Source organism: Protopterus annectens, chromosome 5.part1 (genome assembly GCF_019279795.1).
Source record: "Protopterus annectens isolate FY-2018-M chromosome 5.part1, PAN1.0, whole genome shotgun sequence".
NCBI classification, from domain to species: domain Eukaryota; kingdom Metazoa; phylum Chordata; order Ceratodontiformes; family Protopteridae; genus Protopterus; species Protopterus annectens.
Genome location: NC_056736.1, coordinates 671,634,260 through 671,661,829, shown reverse-complemented (window position 1 = coordinate 671,661,829; position 27,570 = coordinate 671,634,260). Strand labels below are relative to the sequence as shown.

At 44.8% G+C, this 27,570-nt stretch overlaps 1 protein-coding gene across 2 annotated transcripts in view; it reads left to right on the top strand.

Annotated features, from left to right (window-relative positions):
- RNF17 (ring finger protein 17) overlaps positions 1 to 27,570 on the top strand; it is a 3,936,714-nt gene that overhangs the window by 1,547,041 nt on the left and 2,362,103 nt on the right. For both annotated transcript variants that reach the window (XM_044073290.1, XM_044073289.1), the window contains one exon: positions 8,256 to 8,376. In XM_044073290.1, coding sequence (XP_043929225.1) covers positions 8,256 to 8,376 — 121 coding nt within the window. The remainder of the gene's footprint in view (positions 1 to 8,255; positions 8,377 to 27,570) is intronic.

Here is a 27,570-nt window from a genome sequence, read left to right as displayed (position 1 = left end):
GTGGAACCAGTCCCAAGGAAACCCAATAAGTATATAACTGCACCTCAGGACAAGACCTACTTAACAAAAGGAGTTCCAGTGGACGCTATGGTGGTGGCAGCGGCCACGAAAAAGGAGATGTCGGAATCTTCCTCATCTGTCCATCCCCCTAATAAAGATTCTAGAACTATGGACAGGTACGGGAAGCGCATTTTTAGTTCAGCGGCTTTTTCCATGCGATCCCTGAACTATTTGACCCATTTTACACGACTACAGAGGGATCTAGTCAAAGAGTTGGGAGATACCCTCCAGGGTACTACAGATGCTGCTGTCTCAAAGAAAGTGACAGCGCAACTTAATACCCTTACATCCATTGTGAACTCGTCCATGAGGCTGATTTCTTACGCAGCCGAAGGTTCGAGTAGGGCAGCAGCTTCAGCGATTGCTCTTCGCAGACAATCCTGGATGCGCTTATGTTCATTTGCGGAAGCCTTCAAGTCTTCCTTTACTAACGCCCCATTTGACGGTGCCACTCTCTTTGGCCCCAAAGTAAAGGAGACCCTTACCCGGTGTGAACAGGAGGGAAAGACTCTGTCTGCTGTCGGAGTCTGTTTTTCCACCCCAACCAGACCGTACCCCAAAGGGCAACGTGGTGGAAAAATGTGGTTTCGAAAACCCCAAGGATCTTTCCCAGGCACACAGGGTGATGCCCCTTCTAGAGGCAGAGGAGGGGGCAGAGGTGGAAGACGCCGCCCTGGTGGCAGAGGGGTCCGCAACATCAAGGTGACAGGGATACACTCCTGGTAAACCTTTCCAGCACTCCTGAGAGGAGGCCCGACTGTCCTGCTCTGGAGGCGGTCCGGGGTCGCTTAGCTTTATACCCTCAGGCCTGGCAAAACATAACTACAGACAAGTGGGTAAAAAGCGTGGTTACCAGAGGTTACAACATACCCTTTCTATCCCATCCCATTCCAAAGAAAAGACTCCCAGATGAACCGCCCCATCTGCGAGAGCCAGCAGCTATAGAAATTTCAAAGCTGCTAGAAAAAAGAGTCATCCAACCAGTCCCAGCGGACCAGCAAGGATTCGGGACTTACTCAAGGTTCTTCTTAGTTCCAAAGAAAACAGGGGACTGGAGGCCCATTCTGGACCTAAGCGACCTCAACACCTTCGTCAAGAAAGAAAAGTTCCGAATGGTCACGCTTCAATCGATCCTTCCATTCTTACAGAAGGACGACTGGATGTGCTCAATAGATCTGAAGGATGCATACTACCACATCAAAATGGCCAGGGCATCCAGAGATCATTTGCGCTTCCGGCTGGGGGCCAGTCACTTTCAATTTCGAGCCCTGCCCTTTGGTCTGACCTCAGCCCCCAGGGTCTTCACCAAATGCATGGCAGTGGTAGCGTCTCACTTGAGACGCCAAGGATTCCAGATGTTTCCGTATCTGGACGACTGGCTCCTTTCTGCCACCACCCAGCGTCAGCTAGTACAGGCCAGAGACTATACTCTTCAACTGTGTGTTCACCTAGGAATTTCCGTAAACTTCGGAAAATCCTTACTTCAGCCATCACAGAGTATCTCGTTCATAGGAGCGGAATTAAACACACATCAGTTAATTCTAAGACTCCCTCCAGAAAGGATACTTTCACTTCAGACTCACATACGTCTTCTTCTCTTGTCCAGGAAATCCCCAGCAAAACTGGTACTGAAGGTTTTGGGACTAATGTCAGCTTCTCTTATTGCAATACCCTTGGGAAGGCTGCACATGAGAGTCCTACAATGGCTACTGTTTGCACAATGGTCGTTCCAACAACTACCTCTAACACACGAGATTCTTATAACGAACACATGCAAAACACACCTAAACTGGTGGCTTCACGTGCAACCTTTCCAAGGGGAGACCATTTGTGCTACCCACGCCTACAGTTACGGTGACCACGGACGCTTCCCTGATAGGGTGGGGGGGCATCTTTCAGGGACAGACAGTCCAAGGCGAATGGACCAATTTGGAGTACAATCTGCACATCAATGTTCTAGAGTTGAGGGCAGTGTTTCTAGCGTTGCAACACTTTGCTCCCCTTCTTCCTCTGGGAACTATTGCAGTTCAGACGGACAACATGTCGGTAGTCTGGTACATAAACAAGCAAGGGGGAACCAAGTCCCATCAGCTATGCAGAGAGGCCATGAGAATCTGGCAATGGGCGGAGTCCACGGGTCGCTTTCTAATAGCAACGCACATCCAGGGGTCATCCAACGTCATAGCCGACAGGCTGAGCAGAGCAATTCTGTTACCACACGAGTGGTCCCTAAAACAGTCAGTGGCGAAAAAGATTTTTCGCACGTGGGGCCAGCCTTCCTGCGATCTGTTTGCGTCTCCAATGAACGCCAAATGCAGGAGCTACTTTGCCCTATTACCTCCTCCAGGGGAAGTCCCCAGGGACGCACTGATTCACGATTGGCCCCGGGACTCCTGCGCATTTCCTCCATTTCCCCTGATATCAAAGTTTCTCCAGAAAGCCAGAAACCTACACAGGACAATAATCCTCATTGCCCCATTCTGGCCTCGTCAAATTTGGTTTCCCTTCCTGAAGACACACTGCATTCGGGGACCCTGGATCCTGGACCCAGAGCCAGATCTATTGACTCACTCGTCAGGGGCTCCCCATCCCGCTCTTGTCCCTCCATCTAGCAGCTTGGCTGCTCCAATTCCCAACTTAGCCAGGTCTGATCTTCTTTCGCCGGCAATTCAGAATATATTGGTGGCTTCTCATAAAGCTTCCACTACTAAAACATATTCTAGTAAATGGAAGCGATTTGTATTCTGGGCGAATACACAGCAAGTGGATCCTTTTATAGCTCCTTTGAATAAAATATTAGAGTTTTTAACAGACTTGTTCCATCAGGGTGCTTCTCCAGCCACACTAAGAGTTCAATTGGCTGCCATCTCTAATTTCCATGTGGAAGAATGTGGGGCTCCTGTTATGGCCCACAGACTTTGCAAAGCCTTTTTAAAAGGAGTTTTTCATATTAGACCACCAATTAGATCTCCTACGTCACCTTGGAGTCTAAACTTGTTATCTAAATTAATGTTGCCCCCCTTTGAACCAGCCTCCTCTTGCCCATTAAAATTTTTGTCTTGGAAGACTCTCTTTTTGGTAGCCATTACATCCGCTAGGCGAGTATCTGAACTTCAAGCTCTCTCCATCAAGCACCCTTATCTGATCTTCCACTCTGACAGAGTTTCTCTTCGAACTAATTCATCCTTCCTCCCTAAAGTTTGTTCTATTAACAATATTAATCAGTCCATTGAATTACCCACCTTCTTCAAGAATCACTCCAACAAAATGGAGTATATGTTGCACAAATTAGATGTTCACAGACAGCTAAGATTTTACTTGGATAGAACAAAAGATCACAGGAAAACTGATCAACTTTTTGTGGCCTTTGCTGATAACAGGAAAGGATTAGCGGTTACCAAAAGAACTCTTTCTAAGTGGTTAACGGATTGTATAATCTATGTCTATGATTCTTCAAATCAAACTCTTTTGCACAAACCCAAAGGACATTCCACAAGGTCAGTCTCTACATCCCTGGCTCATGCAGCCCGCCTACCACTAGACGCTATTTGTGCGGCTGCTACTTGGTCTAAGCCACATACATTCATTTCTCATTATAAGGTAGACAAGGTTTCTAGGGACAGGGCAACCTTTGGTTCCACTGTGCTCAAGAACGTCCTTCCGTGAGTTCCTCAGGAACAAGGAGCTAGGGACGCTACCCATGTGTAAGAACAAACGGCGAGATTGAACACTATCACATATAGAAGTTATGTCCTTACCATAACGTTCCATGTGGAGTGTTCATCTCGCCTTTGTTCTTACATTCCCACCCTCCCGCCCTTAGGAAGAACGTTCAGTTTTGGTGCCTGGCCTGGGGCATTCTGCTTCTGCTTTGCAGTTGTTGTGTACATAGTTGGCATGTATATATATGTGTATGTGTCTATATATATATATATATATAGACTCTTAGTTCTGTGCATATGTGATGTAAGCATGAGTGTGCTCTCTCTAGAGACTGGTTTGCTTGCAAACTAGATCTGAGGTAAAGGCAGAGGGGGATTGTGGGTGTTAGATTGTCTCGAGCTTCTTCTCGATGCAGAGCTTGCAACCGGCCGACACGGAGCCGAGGATCGGCTCCGAACCCATGTGTAAGAACAAAGGCGAGATGAACACTCCACATGGAACGTTATGGTAAGGACATAACTTCTATTTCTCTTCCGTGACCTTTGCCATTTGGTCCCTGAACTATCTGGCACACGTCACCCGGCTTCAGAGAGATCAAATCTCAGAACCCTCAGAAAATCTTGCAGGAATGGTCGCTGCTGGGTACATGACAAAGTTGCCTCACAGCTTGCCACCCTGGAATCTATTTCTAGCTCCTCTATGCGGTTAATTTCTCATTCTATCGAGGGGGCAGCTAGAGCAGGTGGTGCAGGCGTTGTCACAAGATGCACCTATGTGATTTTGCGGATCCCTTTAAGTCTTCCTTCCTGAATGCCCCCATAGAGGCCTCTTCTCTTTTTGGCCCTAAATTAAAAGGCACTTTAGCCAGGTGTGAGACAGACAACCCTGTCAGCGCACCTGAAGTGCGGCCTGATTGCTTACCTCTGGAAGCAGTCAGGGGACGACTTTCTCTGCACCACCTTGCCTGGCAAACGCCTGCAGATCTTTGGGTGCAGACAATAATTGCCGGGAGGTTACCACATCCCTTTCGACCTTTACTCAAGTCAGTTGATGCATATTCCTGGTGTTCCACCCAGTCAAAAGGAAGTAGCAGCATAAGAAATCCGAAAGCTGTTTCAAAAAGGGGTCATCCAAATCATCCCACCAGGCCAGATAGGATCCAGATTCTACTCTAGGTTCTTTTTAGTGCCAAAAAAGACAGGGGACTGGAGGCCATTTCTGGACCTCAGCATCCTAAACAAATTTGTCAAACAAACGAAATTCCGGATGGTCAGGGTTTAGTCTAAACTTCCTTTTCTGAAGAAAGACGATTGGGTGTGCTCAATAGATCTTCAGGATGCATATTACCACATAAAAATGGACAAATACTCCAGAAGATTCCTCTGCTTCTGGCTGGGAGCCAATCACTACCAATTCTGAGTGCTGTCCTTAGGTCTCTCTATGGTCCCCAGAGTGTTCACCAACTGCATGGCAGAGGTAATAGCTCACTTGAGACTGCAAGGATTCCGGGTGTTTCCATACGTAGAGGATTGGCTCCTTACCACCCCAACCAAGCTTCTACTGGTTTCAGACACTCACTACACTCTACAACTACTGGAACACTTAAGGATAACAGTAAACAAGGACAAGTGCAACTTGACTCCTTTTCAAAGAATAGAGTTTATAGGAGCAAATTTCGATAGTCAATCTTGCCTAGTCTTCCTCCCACTTCACAGGTTGGAAAGACTCGTATCTCAACTTGGTGATACTCTGTCAGGACAAAGCTCCGACTAGGGCAATCTTCCAACTACTAGGGTCATTGGCAGCTTCGATAACAATAGTTCTACTGGCAAGACTACACATGAGACTCTTACAGTGGCTTTTACTAATGCAGTGGACCCCTTTGACTCATCCTATGTCCTTTCAAATCAGGATAACAAATTGGTGCAAACAAGATTTAATTTGGTGGATGAAGCCAGAAAAGCACCTCTGGAGTCTCCCTTTCTCCCCCCCTCTCAGCCTAGAGCCATAGTGACCATGGACGCCTCCCTGATTGGGTGGGGGGGGGGGGCATTCCAATGCACTTGGTCACCCTTGGAGGCCAAGTTACATATCAGTGTTCTAGAACTGAGGGCAGTGCTTCTAGCTTTGCAAGCATTTCAACCTGTTCTCCCTTCAAGAATGATTGCCATCCAGTCCAACAACATGTCAGCAGTCTGATACATCAACAAACAAAGGGGGAACCAAGTTCTACCCGTTGTCAAGAGGCCATGAGAATTTGGCAGTGTGCGATGACTTCCACCCACTTTGTTACCAACACACATTCCCGAGGGTTCCAACATAATTGCAGACAAATTTAGCAGATGCATTCTGCGGCCTCACGAGTGGTTCCTCAATCCTGTCGTAGTGGCAGTGATCTTCAGTTGCTGGAAGCCAGCCTTGCTGCGATCTGTTTCCATCCCTTGCAAATCACAAATGCAGCAGCTATTTTGCCCTAATTCCCCCACAGGTGGAGTCCCCGAGGGTCGCCGTGGTGCACGATTGGCACATGGGACTTTTTTTGCATACCTTCCCCTTTCTCTGATCCCACAATGTTTGAAGAAAGTGCTCCGGTTGAAAAGTGAAGTAATCCTCATTGCACCCTACTGGCCTTGACAAATTTGGGTTCCCTTTCTTCGGCCTCGCCTAGTACCTCAACCAGTGATTCTGGATCCAGCTCCGGAACCGCTGTCATACCCACAGGGATTGATTCATCTGAACGTATCGAGCCTCAGGCTGACAGCTTGGCTCCTCCACTTCCAGTAATTGCCAAGCAAAACAACCTGTCCTTCCCTGTACGCCATATTCTTCTGGCTTCCCATAAACCATCCACCAGGAAACTGTTTCTAAGTAAATGGAAAAGATTCATTTTTTGGTCTCGTAAAAATGGAGTTGATCCTTTTTTGGTCTCGCTTTCTACAGTGCTACATTACTTATCTAACCTTCTCCATTTAGGAGCTGCAGTTTCACCTATTCAGGTACATTTGGCACCAATCTCCAGTTTTCATAATGGTTTTTGAGGACTCTTCCTTGATTAGACACAATCTCTGTAAAAAAATTTTGAAAGGAGTTGCACTCATTAGGCCCCCCTTCAAACCACCGACTGAGCCCTGGAATTGAACTTTAGTTCTACAATCCTTGAGTCCTCCTCCCTTTGAATCTGCTGCCAGCTGCGATCTGAAATTTTTATCCTGGAAGACTTTGCTCTTGATGGCCATTACCTCAGCACGACAAATTTCAGAGTTGCAAGCTTTGTGCACAAAACATCCTTGCATAGTGTTCCATAAGGACAAGAGTATCACTCCGGACTAATCCCTCCTATTTACCCAAAGTTATTTCAGACTTTACTATTAATCAGACCATAAATCTACCAGTTTTCTTTCCGTATTTTTCTAACAAAAGAGAATATGCACTACATTTGCTTGACGTGCATAGGCAATTGCGTTTTTATCTAGACAGAACTAAGTCATTACAAAAATCTGACCAGTTATTTGCATCATTCTCAGGACCAAGACTGGGGAGACCTGTTTCCAAAGTTGCATTGCCTAAATGTTTGAGAGACGCTTCTTGCTTCATTTACCGACCGAACAAAGCCTCATTACTATCTAAAGTCAAAGCACATTCCACAAGAATCAGTTGCAATGTCTTTTGATTTCCATGCAAGAGCTTCTATGGATGACATTTGTGCAGCAGCGAAATGGTCTACCCCTCATACTTTCGTCACTCATTACAAATTGGATATGGTCTCCGGGGGGAGAGCTTCCTTTGGTTCAGTGGTACTCAGGAATATTCTTCCATAGGGCCTCCCAGGAAAAAAAAGCAGCTAGGGACTTTGTCCCATCAGTAAGGAATGAATGAAGATTAACAACATCAGATAAAGAAGTTATGTTCTTTCTATAATGTTCCATCTATGGTGTTGATCTTCATTCATTACAACCCACCCACCACCCCCCTCCGAAAGACTCCTGGAGGTTCGGATAGGGTCCTAGCCTATGTTAGGGAAGTAGTTCAGATAAAACCTCCTCCTTCTTTCTTTCTTTTTTTTCCTTACGAACAAACTCGATATGAGGTAATATAGAGAGGGGCAATATGGGTTAGACTTAGCTCGAGAGTTCTTTTGGCTGGTGCAAGCTTGTTTTAACGGCCGACTCTGTTACGAAGATGGAACCAACACCCCATCAGTAATGAATGAAGATCAACAACACAGATGGAAGGTTATGGTAAGAACATAACTTCTTTTTGCTTTCCTAGAATTGATTATAGTTCTTTATACAAAATAATGTTGAGAGATTTGTTCATTTTTGCATACTTTTATTATAAATGGCTGTTGATTGCAATGGCTTAAACTTTAGGCAAAATTTTATCTACCCACATTGCTTGTTTAAATTTTAGATTGCTAGTTTTAATCAATTTTTGCACTAAATGTGTTTAAATAATAAATGTAATTTGTATGTTGTCATTTAAGCTGTTTTTCACAAATTAAAACTCCTTTTTTTTCCATTTTTTTAAATTAGGCAGTACCTTGTCAACTTGCATTCATTAGACCATCTGACAGTAATACTGGATGGTGTACTGAAGCAATCAAAATGCTCAGAGAGCTCACTATGGACCAGGTAGTGAAATGTACTGTCATTGGTAAGTCTCCATATGCTGTGGTGGTTTTATTAAGTAAAATGCCCGAAGGACCTAATTTGAGGTATTTTCTTTACTAAAATTTGAGTGACTGATAATTATTTCACTTTAAGGAGCCCCTTACAGGTGGTAACTTTTGAGATATCAAAAATTTCTGATAACGTATCATCTGAAGTTGTTAATCTTCTTCCTATTTATCACTGATGGGTTCGGTTCCGAGCCCTCGGAACCGAGTCGCCTTATACCAAGCTTGCATGCACCAAAAACTCTCGAGCTAAGCTGCTACCTACAATGCCCTTTACTCAGTTACCTCAGATCTCGTGTGCCGCACAGCTAAGTGATTTATATTATACATTTACAAGTTTTTATAAAAGTTTTTTCCTGTTTATAGTTTGATGTTCATCGTGTTACACTGCTGCAGTCATCACACTTGGGTTATCCTGCCCGGTCCCGCAGTCGACCAGAGTTCCAAAGTCTTGGTCCGGCGTCGGTTGCTGTCGCTTCTTCCCTGATGGCAGTGCACCAGGGGTATATGAGGCATCCGTCGGTATTTTCTTCAGTCTTTCTTGCCGCGCGGTGCCCAAAGCAGAAGCAGTTCGCAAGTGCCGGTCGGCCGACTCCTGAGATCTTCAAATCGAATTTCAGACCGAAGTCTTAAATAAAGCTAAGTACCTCGCTGGGGAACCTTTTCTTGCCTCAGTCCGATGTCAGAAAAAGTTAACAATTGCATTACTTGTGGGAAGCAAATACCTCATAAGGACTTTCATTCTTATTGTATTCCTTGCTAGGCCCAGACCACGACGTCACAGGTTGTCGGTTTTGTGCTAGGTTTAACAAACGAACTATTAAACGTCGGTTTGATTTCGCCCGACATTATTTTGGTAGGAAAATTAATTATACCATGCCATCGGACCAACCGACGACCGGAATGCACAAAAAACGCAAAGATAAGGACAGGCAGCCGAGACCCAAACCAGACTCCGAGGTCTCTGCTGGGCCAGTCGCCGGTTCTCCAGTTTTCAGTGAGGCGCCTACGCAGCCCCTGACGACCGCTGATTTAGAACCCCAGGCGGCATCCGATTCCCAAGCGGAGATTGCTAGGCCTCCACAGCCTTTATCTTTAGGCCCTTCCGACTCCATGGCTGAAGGAGATTCCGGTGCAGTTGAAACGCCTTCAGTTGCAGAAGGTGTCTTCAGACCGACTACACTCACTGTTAAATCCTATGCAAAGCTGAAAACTCCTTTAAAAGCAAAGAAGACTGTACAGCAGTCTCCAGTACAAGGCTCCATGCCTAAGAAACAGATGCTTAAGATGGCTGAAGACTTAATTACCCTAATCAGGGGTTCCCATCCCCCTCCTGAAAAAAGGCCTAGACAGGAGGAGGACTACGCTTCCGCTGACCAAGTTTCAATTTCCTCAGATTCTTCTGAGGAACAGGAATACTCTTTTCCCCCTTATGAAGACTCTGATGCTGAAGAGTCTATTCCTTCAGCATCCCCCCCAGAAGACTACTCTTTTGGGGAAACTTTACATATCATGAGGGAACATTTCCACTGGGAAGGCCAGGATTACTCTGATTCTAAGAAAAGGCTCCGAGAGTTCCTTTTACTACCCCAGCACAGACCACTTGCTATTCCGCCCATGTTAGACATTGTGGATGATGTTTATTTAGAATCTAGCCTTAACCCAGATTCACTACCTCCTGTACCAGCCAAATCAGACAGATACTACAGAGTCCCTGACTCACACAAATTCCTATATAAAAGCCCTGTTGCTGACCCAGAAACCATTTCCCAGGGTCCCAAAGGGGTTAAGGCCTCTATTGCTAAAAATCCTGTACCATCTGAAAGGGATTCTAGTGCACTAGACAGATGGGGAAAGAAAGTATATACCTCAGCTACTTTAGCTGAAATATCAACAATATTTGATGTCTTAATTAAAACAAAAAATGATCACACATACAGAGCAGCTTGATTACATGGAAATGCAAGATTTGTTGCATGCAGCTGAACAAGTGGGAAAACATACTTTGCAATGTGGATTTGATTCATTGGAAGCTTCTTGTAGAGCAGCAGTGACCGGGTCTGTCATACGTAGGCATGCCTGGTTAAAGGAACAATCTTTACCTGATCATATTAAAGCAAAATTATTGGATGCACCTTTACAGCAGGATGTTTTATTTGGTGTAAAAGCAGAAGAGGTTTTAAAGAAAATGGAGGATAAGGCAAAATCTATGCAGACGGTCAAGGATTTTTTACAGGTTCAACCCCCTCGTTTCAGCAGAAATTGGCCAACCAAAAATTGGTCCTTTCCAGCTTCTGACAGACCACAGAGGGGCAAATACAGATGCCCAAGGGGCAGAGGTCAGTCACAAGGCTCTTACAAGACTCAACAATGGGGTGCCACAACCCAGAAAGGAGGAGAAGACAGGTCTCAAACTATCAGAAGACAAACACAATGACTTACCACTCAGACTGCCAAGCAAATCCCTCTTGGCAGCTCCCTTGGGAGGAAAACTAGCACTTTTTGCAGACAACTGGCACATCATCACAAAAGACAAATGGGTCCTAAATATTGTATCTCAGGGATACAGATTCCACTCACACTTTACCAAGGATAAAAGGAATGCCAAACCTGCCACCAAATCATTGATCAGAGGCTCAAAAACAAATTACAGCTCTCATAGACATGAGAGCCATTCAACAGGTTCCTACACAGGAGCAAGGACAAGGATTTTACTCAAGACTCTTTCTAGTCCCCCGAAAGGACAAAGTCTGGAGACCCATTCTGGACCTCTCAGTTCTAAACACATATCTGTAAGTACCCAAATTCAAGATGCTAACACTATAGCAACCTCTTCCCATGCTGAGCAAGAAGGCTTGGCTAGTAACGTTGGACCTCAAGGAGGCATACCTGCATGTCCCTATCAGAGAAAATTGCAGAAGATACCTCCGATTTATAGCAGGTTCAACCAATTACCAATTCTCTGCACTGCCCTTTGGCTTATCTACTGCACCCAGGGTCTTCACAAAATGCCTGGCACCAGTAATTGCATACTGTAGACAAAGAGGAATTCAAATATATCCCTACCTGGACGACGGCCTTATTCAAGCAGAAAGCAAGGACATTCTTTTAAAGCATCTGGCGTTTGTCAAAAACCTATTAAGTTGCCTAGGGTACACAGTAAACGTAAAGAAGTCAAAACTAGTGCCCTCGCAAGACATAATATTCCTGGGTGCCAGCTTAAATACAACGGCTCAGATGGCTTATCTCACGCCAGACAAGCAAGGACAACTGACTCAATACTTCAAAATGATGGCAACAAAGACCCAACTCTCTGCAATGGCATCTTGCATACTACTAATACCATATGCAAAACTGCATATGAGGAAATTACAATGGTACCTGAAAAGCGTATGGACTCAACACAGCCACAGCTTGGAAACAATAATACCACTCATTCCCTGCCTTCAACAGGAGTTTCTATGGTGGGCTCAGGCATGTCACCTCAACAAGGGTCAGCCTTTTACCTTACCCACAGCCAGGCAAACTATAACAACAGATGCATCGGATTATGCCTGGGGAGCACACATGGCAGGACAGTGTATTCAGGGCAAATGGTCTGCAGATCAAAGGCATCTACATATCAATCAAAAAGAGATGCTAGCTGTACAAGATGCCCCAACAGCTTTCAAGGACCTCCTACATCCAGGACAACTCCTAATAAAGACGGACAACACCACAGTGATGTGGTACATAAACAAGCAAGGGGGCACACATTCCTACCCCCTATGCAGGCAAGCAATGACCTTGTGGAACACAGCACTGACCTACCAAGTTCAACTACAAGCACAATTCCTGCCAGGAAAGAAAAACACATTGGCAAACTATCTGAGCAGAAACATCATAGATCCTCACGAGTGTAAACTAGATCCACAAGTATTCGCAATGATAACTCAAAAATGGGGGAGCCCAGACATAGATCTGTTTGCCTCCCCCCAAAACTACCAACTACGGAAATTTTGCACAAGGACATACCACACACTAGCTTGGAAAGTGGACGCATTCTCATTCAGTTGGAAAACATTAGCAGTGTATGCCTTTCCTCCACTGCCTCTTCTGGCAAAGGTGCTGCTGAAAGCCAGATTAGAGAGGCCACAAATGATGCTCATTGGTCCAGACTGGCAATGCCAGCACTGGTATCCAGTACTAAGGAACATGGCTCAAGGCCCACCATGGATTTTACCTCAAATTCCTCACCTGCTCACTCAGCAAAATAATCAGATTCTACACAGCCAGCTCAAGACTTTAAAGCTGGCTGCATGGCAAATTACCTAAACAACCAGTCAACACTTCTCTCTAAAGCTGTTATGGATGTCATTCTGGAGGCCAGGAGGCCCAGCACCAGGAAAGCCTATTCAGACAAATGGAAAAGATTTTGCACTTGGAACCAGGATAAAGGCCAAAATCCCCTTGTCCCAAATATTCCTCAGATTCTACAATATTTAACTGAGATGTTGCATGAAGGACTTTCCTTTTCATCTATCAAGATCCACGCCTCAGCTATTTCAGCTCAGTACAACACGGATCCTCCTATATTTTCACATCCATTACTAAGACAGTACCTCAGAGGGCCTAAGAACATAAGACCGCCCCGGAGAGCACCAACACCAACTTGGGATCTCAACTTTTTTTTGGAAGAACTTACACTACCGCCCTTTGAACCCGCTTTTACAGCTGATTTACAGTTTCTATCATGGAAAACTGCCCTGCTGCTAGCAATAACTTCAGCATGAAGAGTCTCAGAGCTACAGGCCCTAATGGCAGTGGAGCCTTTCATCATTTTTCATCATGACAGAGTCGCTTTACGAACTAACCCTTCCTTTATGCCAAAGGTGGTATCCAGTGCGTCCCTAAACCAAACCATTCATTTGCCCACCTTTTATCCAGACCCCCAGAACAAAGGGGAAAGGCTCCAACACTCTTTGGACATTCACAGGCAATTACGCTACCACTTGGATAAAACTAAGGCTTTCAGAAAATCTGACCAGCTCTTTGTATCCTATGCTGCAGGATCACAAGGAAAAGCTATCTCAAAACAGACCATTTCAAAATGGATAGGACATTGTATCCGTTTCTGCTACACACACCATGGGAAACCTGTACCTGGTAACATTAGGCCCCATTCCACCAGGGCTACAGCAACATCAACAACCTTTCTCAGAGGGGTACCAACCAAGGATATTTTGAAGGCTGCAACTTGGAGTTCAGTGCACACCTTCACCAAGCACTATCACTTACCTCTGTACTCTAAAATCAGAGCTGGCTTTGCCACTACAGTTCTGCAGGGCCTACTAGCTTCTCCAAACCCTGTTTAGTTCCACTGCCCATCCTTAGCTTTGGGATTCAGCCCAAGTGTGATAACTGCAGCAGTGTAACACGATGAACATAGTACAGTTTTGTACCTACCATAAATGTAGATGTTAGAGTGTTCACACTGCTGCAGCCCAGGTTACCCTCCCTCCTTCCCCTCTGACCTAGCTGAACTTTTCTATACCTTTCTGTCCTGTACAACCTTTGTGGTGTATTTGCTTGTAACTGAAGGCATTCCTTTTATTCCTTTTATATGTTTTATTAGCAGTATGTATTGCCTACCTACTTGGGGGCACCTGACATCTGGGGCAAGAAAAACTGAAGAAAATGGCGTTGGATGCCTCTTATATACCCCTGACACACTGACGTCAGGGAAGAAGCGACAGCAACTGACGCCGGACCAAGACTTTGGAACTCTGGCCGACTGCGGGGACCGCCTGACGGCAGGATAACCCAAGTGTGATGACTGCAGCTGTGTGAACACTTGAACATCTACATTTATGGTAGGTACAAAACTGTACTTTCTTTGAAATTTCTATTTTCTCAGCTCTACCCACAGGTATCTCTTTCTTACCATTGTTGGTATTTTTTGAACTTGCTTCCCTTGTGGTATCTTATTACCATTGCTGGTATTTCCTCTCTCTCTCTCTCTCTACTTAATTTCCTTCACTTTCCTCACTCTTTCCCTTTTGCGTGAGAGTATGTTCTGTTATGTTTGAAAAGAAGGGAACTACGGGGTTTAAACACTGCTCTTCTTGCAGTGGTAAACTCCCGAATAGCGACCTCCATGAAGAGTGTGTGTACTGTTTGGGGGTTAGGCATTTGTCGGCGAAACCCGCATGTGATATTTGTGCTAGCTTCAGTCAGCGAACGCTGAATGAACGCCAAAATAAACTGATTTTACAGGGCCTGCTTGCTTCACCTTTTTCAGAGGCTATTTCTGCGACGGAGGTCTCATTCCCCTCCTCCTGTGGACAAGAAACGTCCTCACTCAGACCCCTCTTCACCAGTCGGTGTCAGAGGTAAAAACCATAAGCACAAGGCCCAAAAGTCTTCCTCAGACCACCGTCTTGCCTCCTTGGTTCTGACTACATTGGTACCGAGCTCGTCTCTAGCGAAGCTTATCGAGGTCGCCTCGTCTGTGCCATCTACTACGTCGCTTCTGATCAGCTTGTCTGTCCCTGTCTGGCCACCGACATCACCCATTTCCACTCCAATATCAGTTCCGACAACAACTTCGGAGCCATTTTTGACATCCACCCCTGTTGTTACTTCGGCTCCGAGCCCGCTCTCGGCTCCAACCATATACCATTGTTGCCGGTTTCTAAATTGGAATAGTCGGTGCCGTTCTGTGATGCACCACGGACCCAGTACTCGTCCACTGTGGACCCGTTTGCCGGACAAGCCTGCAGCCCCTTTTTGGACCAGCCTGATTCCCCCTCAGGGGCATCGGTGAGATCCACCAGGAGCCTTTCAGAATTGGATGTGGCGTGCCTGTTTTGACCAGCTGCTGACCGCCAGGGGAATTTCAAATTTGCCTAGACCCTATCCCACTCCAGGCTTTGGGTCTTTTACTCCAGCGACCCCTACATACTCTCCTCCCTTGGATCCCTTGGTTCCAAGGCTCATATATCCAACGTTTTCTAGAGGGCCCCCTTCCTCGGCGCCGACAACGACAGTGTCTGAGGCCCCTTTTGGTGTCGGTTCCGTTGGAACCCACCCTCCCGCAATCTCATGCTTGCGGGGTGGAAACTTCAGTTCCGGTATCGGTTCCAACTGTGTTGTTGGTCCTGACTTTGGATCCGAGGGTGACTACTGCTTCAAGTTTCCTGAGGCTCCGTCCCCAGGGGCGGACCGTGTGGAGCGGGGTGTGACCCCAGTTCCGATTTTGTCTTCTTTAGTTCCGGGCTCCTACTCCTCTTCGGGCTGGCCCGCTTTCCGGGTGATGGAGAGGGTGCTTGCTTCTAGCAATCCTCCTACGTTGGTTATTCCCCCAGTTGCTTCTGAGCTGCAGCTGTCAAAGGGCCACCCCACCAAGGCTCCGGGAGCACAAGGCCCAGGAAACCCCCCTGCCTAGTGTATTTCCCTTACTGAGTCTTCTTCGGATGCTCCCACCGAAGAACCCCCTCAGAAATGGGTGTGTAAGAGAAAAGACATGGACTCCCCAGAGGAGTCCCTCGGAAGATATGGACTACGATGATGGGGAAGGATCCCCCACGGTCACCCCCTGACGATGTCTCCTTTGGAGACATCATGGAAATCTTGAAACAGGGGTGACTGGAAGCCCTCCAATGCTTCCTTGGAGGAATCCATATTCCTGCAGGCCTTTCGCTCTCGGCCCTCTACTTCTTGGGTGACCCCCCCCTGCTAATGAGTTGGTTAAGCTCGTCGTGCAGCGGGCATGGAAGAACCCGGACTTTGTTGAGGCCATCCCCAGGAGATCAGACAAGGTACTCTCCCCTCCAGAGGAACAACCCCATTGGACTAGAGGTTTGCCAGTGGACGCTATGGTGGTGGCGGCAGCAGCCTCGAAGAAGGACCTTGCTGAAGAGAGTCCTGCTGTTCACCTCTCCAGCTGAGTGTCCCGGGCAATGCACAAGTTAGGGAAGTGGGTTTTTGCATCAGCGACCTTTGCAGTTAGGTCCCTGAACTTTTTGGCACATTTTATGAGGCTCCAGAATGAACTTATCTCCGAACTCTCCAGAACCCTCGCAGGTCAGGTATCGGATGGACCACGAGATAAAGTTACTACCCAACTTGCCACCCTAGTGTCAATATCCAATTCATCCATGAGGTTGCTGTCGCACGCAACCGAAGGAGCAGCTGGAGCTGCGGGCGTAGTCATGAGACGCCATGCCTGGATACGCATTTGTGACCTCGCGGACTCCCAAGTCTTACTTTTTAAATGTCGCTATCAAACCAGCAGCTCTGTTTGGTGCTAAGGTCAAGGATACATTAGCCAGGTGTGAGCAAGATGGGAAGACCTTGTCTGCCGTTGGTCTACGCTTTTCCAAACCTCAGCATACCTTCTCCAGTAATCAGAGGAGCGGGAAGATGTGGCACAAGAAGCCTCAAGGTCCTTTCTGAGACGCACATGGTGAGGACTCCTCCAGTGGCAGAGGGGGTTCCAATAATGGAAGACACCCCTTTCGGGGCAGAGGGGGTTCCCGGAACCAGGTCTCCAGAGATTCCTTCTCGGGTAGACCAGATCAGCACTCCTGAGGCGCTGCCCGATTGCTTTCCTCTGGAAGCAATCGGAGCATGTTTTTCTCTGCACCAAGCTGCCTGGCTCTCGATTGCAAACGATCAGTGCCTGCAGAGAATCATTCCCAGAGGCTACCATATTCCCCTAATATCTTATCCAAGGCCTCCAAAATCCCTTCCCAGTGTTCCACTTGGTCAAAGGGAGGAGGCAGCTTCCAAAATACGAAAGCTATGGCAAAAATGAGCCATCCAACAGGTCCCCCAAGATCAGTGCGGATCAGGGTTCTACTCAAGTTTCTTTTTGGTGCCAAAGAAAACGGGACTGGAGGCCCATTCTGGATCTCAGCCAACTAAACAAATCAGTAGTTCAGACCAAATTCCGCATGGTCACAATTCAAACTATCCTTCCCTTTCTGCGGGAGGGTGTGTGGATGTGCTCATTAGATCTCCTGGATGCGTATTACCATATCAAGATGGACAAGCGCTCCAGGAGCCTCCTTCGCTTCCGGTTGGGAGCCAATCACTACCAATTCAGAGCCCTGTCTTTCGTTGTCTCGACAGCCCCCAAAGTGTTCACAAAATGTCTTGCAGTGGTAACAGCTCATCTGAGACTTCAGGGATTCCAGGTGTTTCCATACCTATTCGATTGGCTCCTCTCCGTCTCCACCAAGCATCTTTTGGTCAGGGCACTCTGCTACACCCTGGTTCTAGCAGAGTCACTGGGGCATCACCGTACATTGGGAGAAATCCAACCTTCAACCCTCACAACAACTGGAATTTATAGGGGCAATATTCAATACCTAGTCAAGCCTGATCTCACTTCACAGGCTTCAGAGACTAAGGGCACAAGTTCAAGTGATACTCTGTCGAAGAAAGGTGTCTGCAAGGGAAGTTCTCCAAGCGTTAGGGTCTGTGGCTGCAGCCGTCTCTATTGTTCCCTTAGCCAGACTTCACAAGATTACTGCAATGGCTCCTTCAGGCTCAGTGGATACCCAGTTTTCACCCCTTGAGCTCATAGATTCTCATCGCCAACACTTGCAAACTAGATCTCCTCTGGTGGATGAGTGCAGACGAAAATCTTTGGTGTCGTCCCTTCCAGTCTCCCCAACCCAGCACAGTGGTGACCACGGATGCTTCCCTGATGGGGGGGGGGGGGGGGGGCACTTCCAGGGAAAGTCGGTCCAAGGCACATGGTCTGACGTAGAGGTCAACTTGCACATCAGTGTTCTGGAGTTAAGAGCAGTGCTATTGGCATTGCAAGCTTTTCATCCACTCCTTCCATCCGGAGTGATTGCTGTCCAGTCGGACAACATGTCCATGGTCTGGTACATAAACAAACAGGGAGAGACCAAATCCTACCCCCTATTTTGCGAAGCCATGAGAATCTGGCAGTGGGCGATAGCTTCCAACCATTTTCTGATAGCAACGCATATCCCGGGGAGCTCCAGCGTGATTGGCGACAGGCTGAGCAGATGCATTTTCCATCCTCACGAGTGGTCTCTCAACCAGAGTGTGGCAGAAGAAATTTTCAGTCGTTGGGCCAGCCATGCTGCGACCTTTTCGCTTCCCCCCTCAAACAAAAAATGCAGCAGCTATTTTGCTCTCTTTCCCCCTCTCGGGGAGTCACCAAAAGCTGCTTTGATTCACAATTGGCCCACGGGTATGCTTATCCTCCAATCCCTCTGATCCCCCTTGTTCTAAGGAAAGCTATTCGGTTGAGAAGCAAAATGATCTTCATTGCCCCGTTCTGGCCTCGTCAGGTATGGTTTCCCTTCCTTCGACCTCATCTGTTACAACCTCCTTGGATCTTAGACACTTGTCCTGACCTGCTATCTCACCCACAAGGGCCGACTCCCCAGTATCTGTCCACTCTCAAGCTGATAACTTGGTTTCTCCACTTCCGTTAGTTGCCAGGCAGGAAATCCTGTCTTCACCCGTATGTGATATTATCTTGTCCTCTCAAAACCATCCACCAGGAAACTTTACAAGGACAAATGGAAAAGATTCTCTATTTGGTCACATAATTAGAAGCTAGACCCATTCTCAGCCCCCGTAGCCACTATTCTTCATTATCTGGCTGAACTGTTCAACAGTGGGGCCTCAGCTTCCACCATTCGAGTCCATCTAGCAGATGTTTCCTACTTCCATAACGGGTCAGATGGAGTCCCGCTCATTTCCTCTCACCTTTGCAAGGCTTTCCTCAAGGGTATTTTCCATAGCAGGCCTCCCATCAGGCAGCCGATGGAGGCATGGAATCTGTCCTGGGTTCTACAGTCTCTTTCTCTGTCCCCTTTTGAGCCAGCTGCGACATTTTATGAGGCTCCAGAGACAGAAATTCCTGTCATAGAAATCCTTATTTCTAGTGGCTATAACCTCAGCCAGACGAATTTCTGAATTACAAGCATTATGTATCAAGAGCCCTTACCTGATCTTTCATAAGGACAGAGTATCACTTCGTAGTAACAAATCATTTCTCCCCGAAGTGGTTTCTGACTTTTTGATTAACCAGTCCATTGAGCTCCCTGAGTTTTTCCCAAATTTCTCTAACAAGGGAGAATACTACCTACATTCCTTGGATGTTCATAGACAATTAAGTTTCTATCTGGACAGAATTGAATCCTTTTGCAAGTCGGACCAGCTTTTCATCCCCTTTGTGGTCCCTGGAATGGGAGGCGCAGTATCGAAAGTTACTTTGTCTAAATGGCTCAGGGATTGCATTGGCTTCACATATTCACTTATGGAGGGCCCTAAGCTTGGCCAAATCAAAGCTCATTCAACTAGGGCTGTTGCAGCATCTGTTGCCTTCCACTCTAGGGCCTCCATGGATGACATTTGTACAGCTGACATTTGGGTTAAGCCCCACACTTTTATCAAACATTACAAATTAAATCTGATATCCAGGGGAAGAATGGCCTTTGGTTCAATGGTTCTCAGGAATGTTCTTCCATAAGGGCCACCCAGGTTCTACAAGTAGCTGGAGACTCGGTCCCATCAGTGATGAATAGGAAGAAGATTAACAACTTCTGATAAAGAAGTTATGTCTTACCATAATATTCCATCTGAATTGTTGATCTTCTTCCAGTCATCACATCCTCCCACCAACCCCCTCCAAAGGTTCCTGGCAGATCTTCTGGGTCTTTGTGGTGTATTAGGGTTTCTGCGCAGAGATGGCCTCTGACTTCTTTCTTCTTCTATATGTTGCATGCAAACTCGATCTGAGGTAACTGAGTAAAGGGCATTGTGGGTACCACCTTAGCTCGAGAGTTTTTGGTGCACGCAAGCTTGGTATAAGGCCGACTCGGTTCCGAGGGCTCGGAACCAAACCCATCAGTGATGACTGGAAGAAGATCAAAAACTCAGATGGAACGTTATGGTAAGACATAGCTTCTTTTTCTTGGATTCTAAGATGGAGCCCTGCATTTGTATGCCTGTACATCACAACAGCTGTCTGTGTCTGACAGGTACCTGTCAAGGCCTGCAGCAGGCTTGCATGCTTGTCTATACTGCCTCATGTAAAAGTATGGCATTGACAGCTGTTGCAGATGACACTAGTAGCTGAAAGCAGGAACATTTATCAGTCTATTTTGAAGAGGTGACAGCAGATGGAGCATCTTACTTTTTTACTGCTTGTAGCATGAATCATAGCATTGCTACATGAACAAGTATCCAGCAGAGAAGGCAAGGACTGAACCTCCTTAAGATAAGTCCATTGTTCAGCTACCCTCCTGAAACATAGAGGTAGTGAGTGTTTCCTTTGCCTAACATGGGGGTCAAGCCATAGCTAGTCACTGGCCATGGATAGAACCTTGTGATCAGGGAAGACATGTCCTCTGCTCTCACCTTTGAAGGTGGGTGGGTTCTTTCTGTAGGTAATCTCTTCATGCTTTCTTCAAATTGCCAGCATGAACCTGTGAGCAATCAGGCTTATTCAAGTCCCTAAGGTCCATCTGGTTGTGGATTTTGGTGTACTTAAAATAGGGGACTTTACTTCTGTGGCCAGGAGGCCACATTGGTTCTGGATGGTCCATCTTGTCTTCCTTGTTCTGTGCTCTCATATCGGAACTGGGATGTAATTCAGATGTTTATCTGGTAGGGCCAGTCAGTTGAGAGTGCAGTGTGATGCTGCATTATGATATTTTGTCTGAGGGTGTCCGCATCCCTGAACTTTTCTTGGTAGGGTGCTGTTCAGTGCTTTTTCCTGCTCTTTTTTTGCATGAGTTCCTATCTTCAGTTAAAGAGATTTGGATAATCTGTCACCCTTCAGTACTAGGAAGACCGAGAAGTTTGGGGGGCAGTGTCTCGTACATAAGGCAAATGAGTTTGTCCCTCCCTTTCTGCTTTTCCTCCTGATGATCCTTCTATTGACGTATGTATCAAACTAATTAGAAACAGCTTATACTAATCTGGAGCCTGTATTCCCTCCCACCAATTGAGTTTTTTAAGGATCCTAAGAAGTCTTCCACACTTGTAACAAGTACTTAGGAATGCTGTCAGACCTCTCACGCTGCCCTTTTTCCTAAAAAAAAAAAAAAAAAAAGGCAGATGTCCTGTATCTCCTACTTTGTGTGACAGGAGAATCTACTACTACTACTGTGTTTCCTCCCCTTTATGAGTTTCAGACCCATAATGTAAAGAACGCTTTGCATAAAACTGATGACCTCAGTGAGTCAGGGTCATAGAGGCTGCTTCATGAGACCCTTTCCACAACTTCCATGAATTGCCAACATCTCCCACCACTGCAACTTTGGCTGTTATGATGCCATTGCTAGAGAAACAGGGATAAGAATGTGTGCATAGGATGGTTTTACTAAAATTGTTTTTCCAGGTTCATAGGTAAGAATTAGACTAGCTGTCCTTTGAGGTCATTTTAAATCTAGCTAGTTTCTTTTTTTGTTCTTAAATTAACCTATCCCATTTGGTTAGAAATTGGCCGTACCCACCCCATGGTCAATAATTATATATTACCTCTAACGAGAAAAAATGGGATCGTACTATCGATAATTTCTCAACTTTCACTTAGAAAATGAGCTAATCACCAGTATGCAACATAGATTTCAGCCAGACCACAGCACTTCCACTCCATTGCTGTCATTTACATAGACACCGTCATTAAAGCTCGTGATACTAATAAATTTGTATCTGCAGTGTTTCTAGAGCTATCAAAAGCCTTTGATATGGTCTCTTGCATTAAACTCCTCAGTCATCTTTTCACCTTGGGTCTGTCATTTCCATCTGGTTCCCAGCCACTTTGCCAACAGGCAACAAACTGTAAAATAGCAATGATCCATCTTTGCATAAATTCCCACTTTCACAGGAGCATCACAAGGATTCATCCTTTTCCCTCTACTATTCAAACTTTTTATCAATAACCTACATTCATCTTCTTGTGAAGGCACCCTGATTCAGTATGCAGATGACTACCATCATTTGCTCATCAAAACACAAAACAAGGATGGCATAATGTTTAAGGTGTTTTCCTTACAGACGCAAGGTGCAGAGTTTGATTCTCACGTGGGGTAATTGGCTAGGTTTGAAATGGCTCACAAGGGCAATTAGCCTTGTTCTAACCTATGAACCTATAAGAAATCACTCAACAAGCTTTCATCTCATTGAAATCTTGCTTACACAAGCCAAACTCTTTATCAGCCCCCCCAGAAATAAACTCCTCCTGTTTACTCCAAAAGCTCACAGCCCTAACAACAAATCTTCCAAAATCTTTTCAGCAAATGGCACTGAAATTGAATTAGTTCACCATACCAAATTATTAGGAGTCATAAGAGATGATAATATTAAATATGACCTTCACATCCAAAGCATTATCAAGAAAGCCCATCAAAAACTATCCATGCTATACAGAAACAAACCTTTCTGAGCACACCCACAAAAAATTACTCTAGCCAAGACATACCTTCTGCCCTCCCTGCTCAAAGGAGCCCCAGTTCAAACCAATCTGTAGTCATCTAAAAAAAAAAAAAAAAAAACTTAACCTGCTCCAGCAAAATTACCAAGTTTGTTACTAATTCAACCTTCTTTACCCATCATTGTAATGCTCTGTATACCAATAGCTGGCTGGAACCCCCCCACCACCTCTCCTACATTCAGCTTGTAACAGTACATAAAATCAAACAACAAAATGCAAAAGACCTAGAAACCTTGACCGGAGGAAATACTGTGCAGCCACAACAAATGTAGTGTAAAAAATTGCTGGTGTATGATCCAGCTAAGCCAAACTGTCAGTCGGTACAAATAAATAGACCAAAATAGAATCCAAAGAAAACGATTTTAATCCACAATTCTTCAAAACACGAGCGCTTTCACCCGGTACTACCAGGCTTTATCAACACTTGATAAAGCCTGGTAGTACCGGGTGAAAGCGCTCGTGTTTTGAAGAATTGTGGATTAAAATCGTTTTCTTTGGATTCTATTTTGGTCTATTTATTTGCACCGACTGACAGTTTGGCTTAGCTGGATCATACACCAGCAATTTTTTACACTACATTTGTTGTGGCTGCACAGTATTTCCTCCGGTCAAGGTTTCTAGGTCTTTTGCATTTTGTTGTTTGGTTTTTGAGTGCTTGACATAGTACATAAAATCATACACAAACCATTAGCCTGCCCATCTTTATTCCTTTAATCAGCATGTATTTCCCTAAAATCACACTCGGATCCAAAGACAGACAACGTATCACCATAAATAAACCAACTAAATCCTTTGGACAAAGCCTGTACTCATAGCAGCAAAAAATGTAACTCCGTATTTCTAATCACTAGAACTATTTTAACCTATCCACCTTTAAATGCTCCCTAAAAATACTTCACAAAAAAATCATGGACCTGCTGCAGTACCAGTTTTAGCTAAACTTAATAGCTATGCTTCACTCACCCCACTTCAACCTAAGTCGCACGTTATAGCCCTCTCCAACCTTCTATTCCACTCCTTTCTTTTTTTTTTTCCACTGCCTTACCATATCCACATTTTTTTCTATCTCCTTCTCTTTTCTCCTTACTTAGCTAAGCTACCCGAAGACACCCTATCTTGCAGTCTTCTTTTAATCTTTTCTCTTCATCCTTTCTTCCTTCTATAACTCTAATATGAGCACACCTTCTCATACTAACACATCACTAAATTTCCCCTCACTTTCTCTTATCACATAATCTCTAATATCTCCTAAATATCTTATTAGAATTGTTCAGGTCTCAATTATTACATATTAATCTATGTAACAAATCAGGCTCACATTTATTGGCCAAGTACGTGCACACAAAGGGAATTTGACTCCCATTTCAGTGACTCTCCAAATATGAATTACATAAACGACATACAGCTATAAAGAACAAGACAAACGACATGCATACAACTGTTAAGAACAAGCCAAAAAAATGTAAATATACTTATATGTGTACATACAGGGTGCAAAGTGCAAGTCAGTGCAAGAAATACTGAAATAAACTCTGAAAGAAACAAGTATTAACGGTACTTAGAGGCTTTGGAAAAAGAATAACCTAGCCTAATAAGCTGAGTTAACTATTGATGAACTTGATGGCCTTTGAAAAAAAATGTTCTTATATCTGCTTGTTTTGGTGCATATTAATCTGTAACACCTGACCGATGATAATAGTCCAAAAAGATGGTGGCCTGGATATGATGATTTTCCCTGCCTTTTTCATGACTCTGGAATAGTACCGGTCCTGTAAAGAGGGCAAACTAGCACCAATGATATTTTCGGCAGACCTTACTATTCCTTGTAACCTATTTTTGTCATGATTAGACAGAGATCCAAACCCCACTGTTATGGATGATAACTAATGACTTTTCCTCATACTTTCTCCAACTTTTGTTGTTTTTCATTGCACTCTACTATGAAACATATATTCTATGTTTTTCTCATTATGTTTTCTCACTCCTTTGTTTTGTAGTATTACTTGATACTTTGTGATTTTAAATATCTTCAGTTGATTTTTGATACATTGTGATTGTGGAGCTTTTCTCCTCAGGCCTCCAATGAAAAGAGGCACTTTTTGGCACATTCGGACATTCCTGGTAAACAAATGTCAAGTAAATAAGTAATATGAGGAGACATATCCATGAGATAAAGCATTTAGGAGCTGACTCTGACCATTAGTAGTACAGGAGGCAGTCCTGGGGTAAATTTTGCTTCCCATCCATAGACCCAAGTTGATCTTGAATATGGACAAGGATGAAATTTGTTTTATGTGGATGGGAAGTCTGTGCCAGAGCAGCAGTATCCTCTACAAGATATTCCTGCCTCTCCGATCTGTTCTGTTGATGTCACAGAAGAGGTTTATATCCTTATTCTTGAGTATTTCTGATGCCACATGACTTGCTGATGTGCAGTAAGTCCATCATTATTGTGAGTTGAAAGATGCCAGACACAGGTCACCTCGTAGCAGTCTGTAGCATATCAAGTATAATGGCAGGCCTCTGAGTCAGTCCATGTAAGACATGTTATTTAGGCTTTATATCCTTTTAGTAAGGTACCTCTGCAGGCTTTCCAGTTGCTAAATGTGTGTGGGAGCATTATATTCAATGACTGGCCTAATGAGTGCCGAGTAAAGGGGGACAGTGACGTCCTTAGATCTAGACACAATCCCTTTGTTTATAAGCTGTGCATTACAGAAGGACTTTCTTACTGCAATGGACAAATGTTGGTCAAAACTCAGATCACTGTCCACATAATTTCCCAAATTCCAGACAGCTGGGTCAACTGTTGTGGGTGTATTGTTAATGTGGCAGTTCCCTGGGATATATGACTTTCCAAATAATGCATTTTTGACATTTAGTTTTGATGTGTGTTTTTGGCAGCAATTATTTATTTGGGATAACCCTTCCTGCAAGATGGCAGTCATTTGGGGATTCAGTGAGTACTCCTAGCTTGCAGCCATATATACAGTTAGTCAGACAGAGCGTTTGGTATTTGCTTTTTCTTCAGAAAAATAGAGGCCAAGCAGGAGAGGTCTCAACACAGAGCTATGGGTGACACCACTGGTGACTGGTCTTTTTGTGGTGGTAACTTCCCTTGTTTTGGTTTCCTGCATCCTATCATTGAGCCAGTTGGCTATCCACCAGGTGACATGGGTTATTTATTCCCGGTTTATTTAGTTTGTCTAGTGTGTCTGAGTGGGGAATTGTGTCAGAAGCTTTGGCCAGGTTGAGGTGTATGGTGTGTACCATTTTGCTTCATTCATTGCTTTGCCAACCTTTAAAAAAAAATCCATCATGTTAAGTGAGCATGACCTGCCCTTGATGACTTCAAACTGAGATAGGTCCAGTGTTGGGTAGTTCCCTGTCTCTCATTTAATTAGTTCCATAATTAGTCTTTCCGTGGCTTTTGTAATTGCAAGAGAAAGTCCTCCCTTATACATGGGAATGACTGTAGCTGTTCTCCATTCTGTTGGTACAAAACCTGCATGGAAACTGAACAGTGTTGTTGGGGGTGTGGCTAAATTATGTTTCATGTTGTTTAAGATGCATCCAGGAATATTATTGGGACCCATCAATGCAGTATTTGTAGCTTTTGCTAGCACTTTTAGGATTTAGTCTTGTGTGATAACTGGAGGCAAGAAAGTTTCAGATATATCTTAAGGGCAGATTGAAAGGAGAGAGTGGTAAAGTTAGAACTACATTTATCTGCCAGTAGGTTCACTATATCTTCAGTCTGAGTGTAGGTAACATAGGTTCATAGGTAGGTGCTAGGCTATCGACCCAAGGGCCTACGTAAGCCTACCCATCAAGTTTCCATTGCTTACGCCACCCAAGAAAGTTATTAAATCATTCACAATCGGCTCAGTGCATTGCTGCATTGTGCTTTTAAGACTACGAACATAACTAAAACATGCCTTGTGATTGTCTTTGGCTTGGGTAGCTAGTTTAGCCTCAAACTTGGCTTTGGTTTTATTTTATTAAGCTCATGAGTTGTTTATTTCAGTGACAAGGGTAATAACTGTGAAGATATGTAAAGGCTGCCAGCCTAGCTAGATAGAATTTTGTAGATAATTCTGTCATTTGTAAATATTACTGTAAGCCACAGGCTTTTTCTCTTAAATGTGAAAAGACTGTATTGGATGTTGAACTGAAAACAATGCAACCACAGTCCACTTTGCTGTAAGAAAGCGGATACGTTAAGTATTTTGTGACTGTCTTTGATCTCAGGGCTCGGAGCCGAGATGTCTGGATGAAGGAATTCTGCCTATTGTTTTGAGACCAGAGTTAATTGCTAGAATTTGCATGTATAATTTCTTTTATTGCTCTGGCTTCCTGACCAGCTGCAAGATCAAAGGGGCTATTAACTTCTTGATTTTGTTATCCTGGGAATCAGAAAGAAATGATGTAATCTGTAATGAATCAGTGGTACTGTGCTTTCAATTTAAGGACAGAAAGAATGAGGTCATTAAGCATTTGTCTTGAGAACATCCAACTTAGCAATATCTGCCTGTGTTCTGTACGTAAGTAGGATCTTGGACTTCTGTGTTTTCTCTTAGATATAGCTAGGAACTGGGAAGATTAGATTAGTTTTTTTTGTATTGATGTCAGAACTTTTCTACTGTATTATTTTAAGTATTTCTCTGTGATCTCTGAACTCTTGACTAGCACTGTGTAG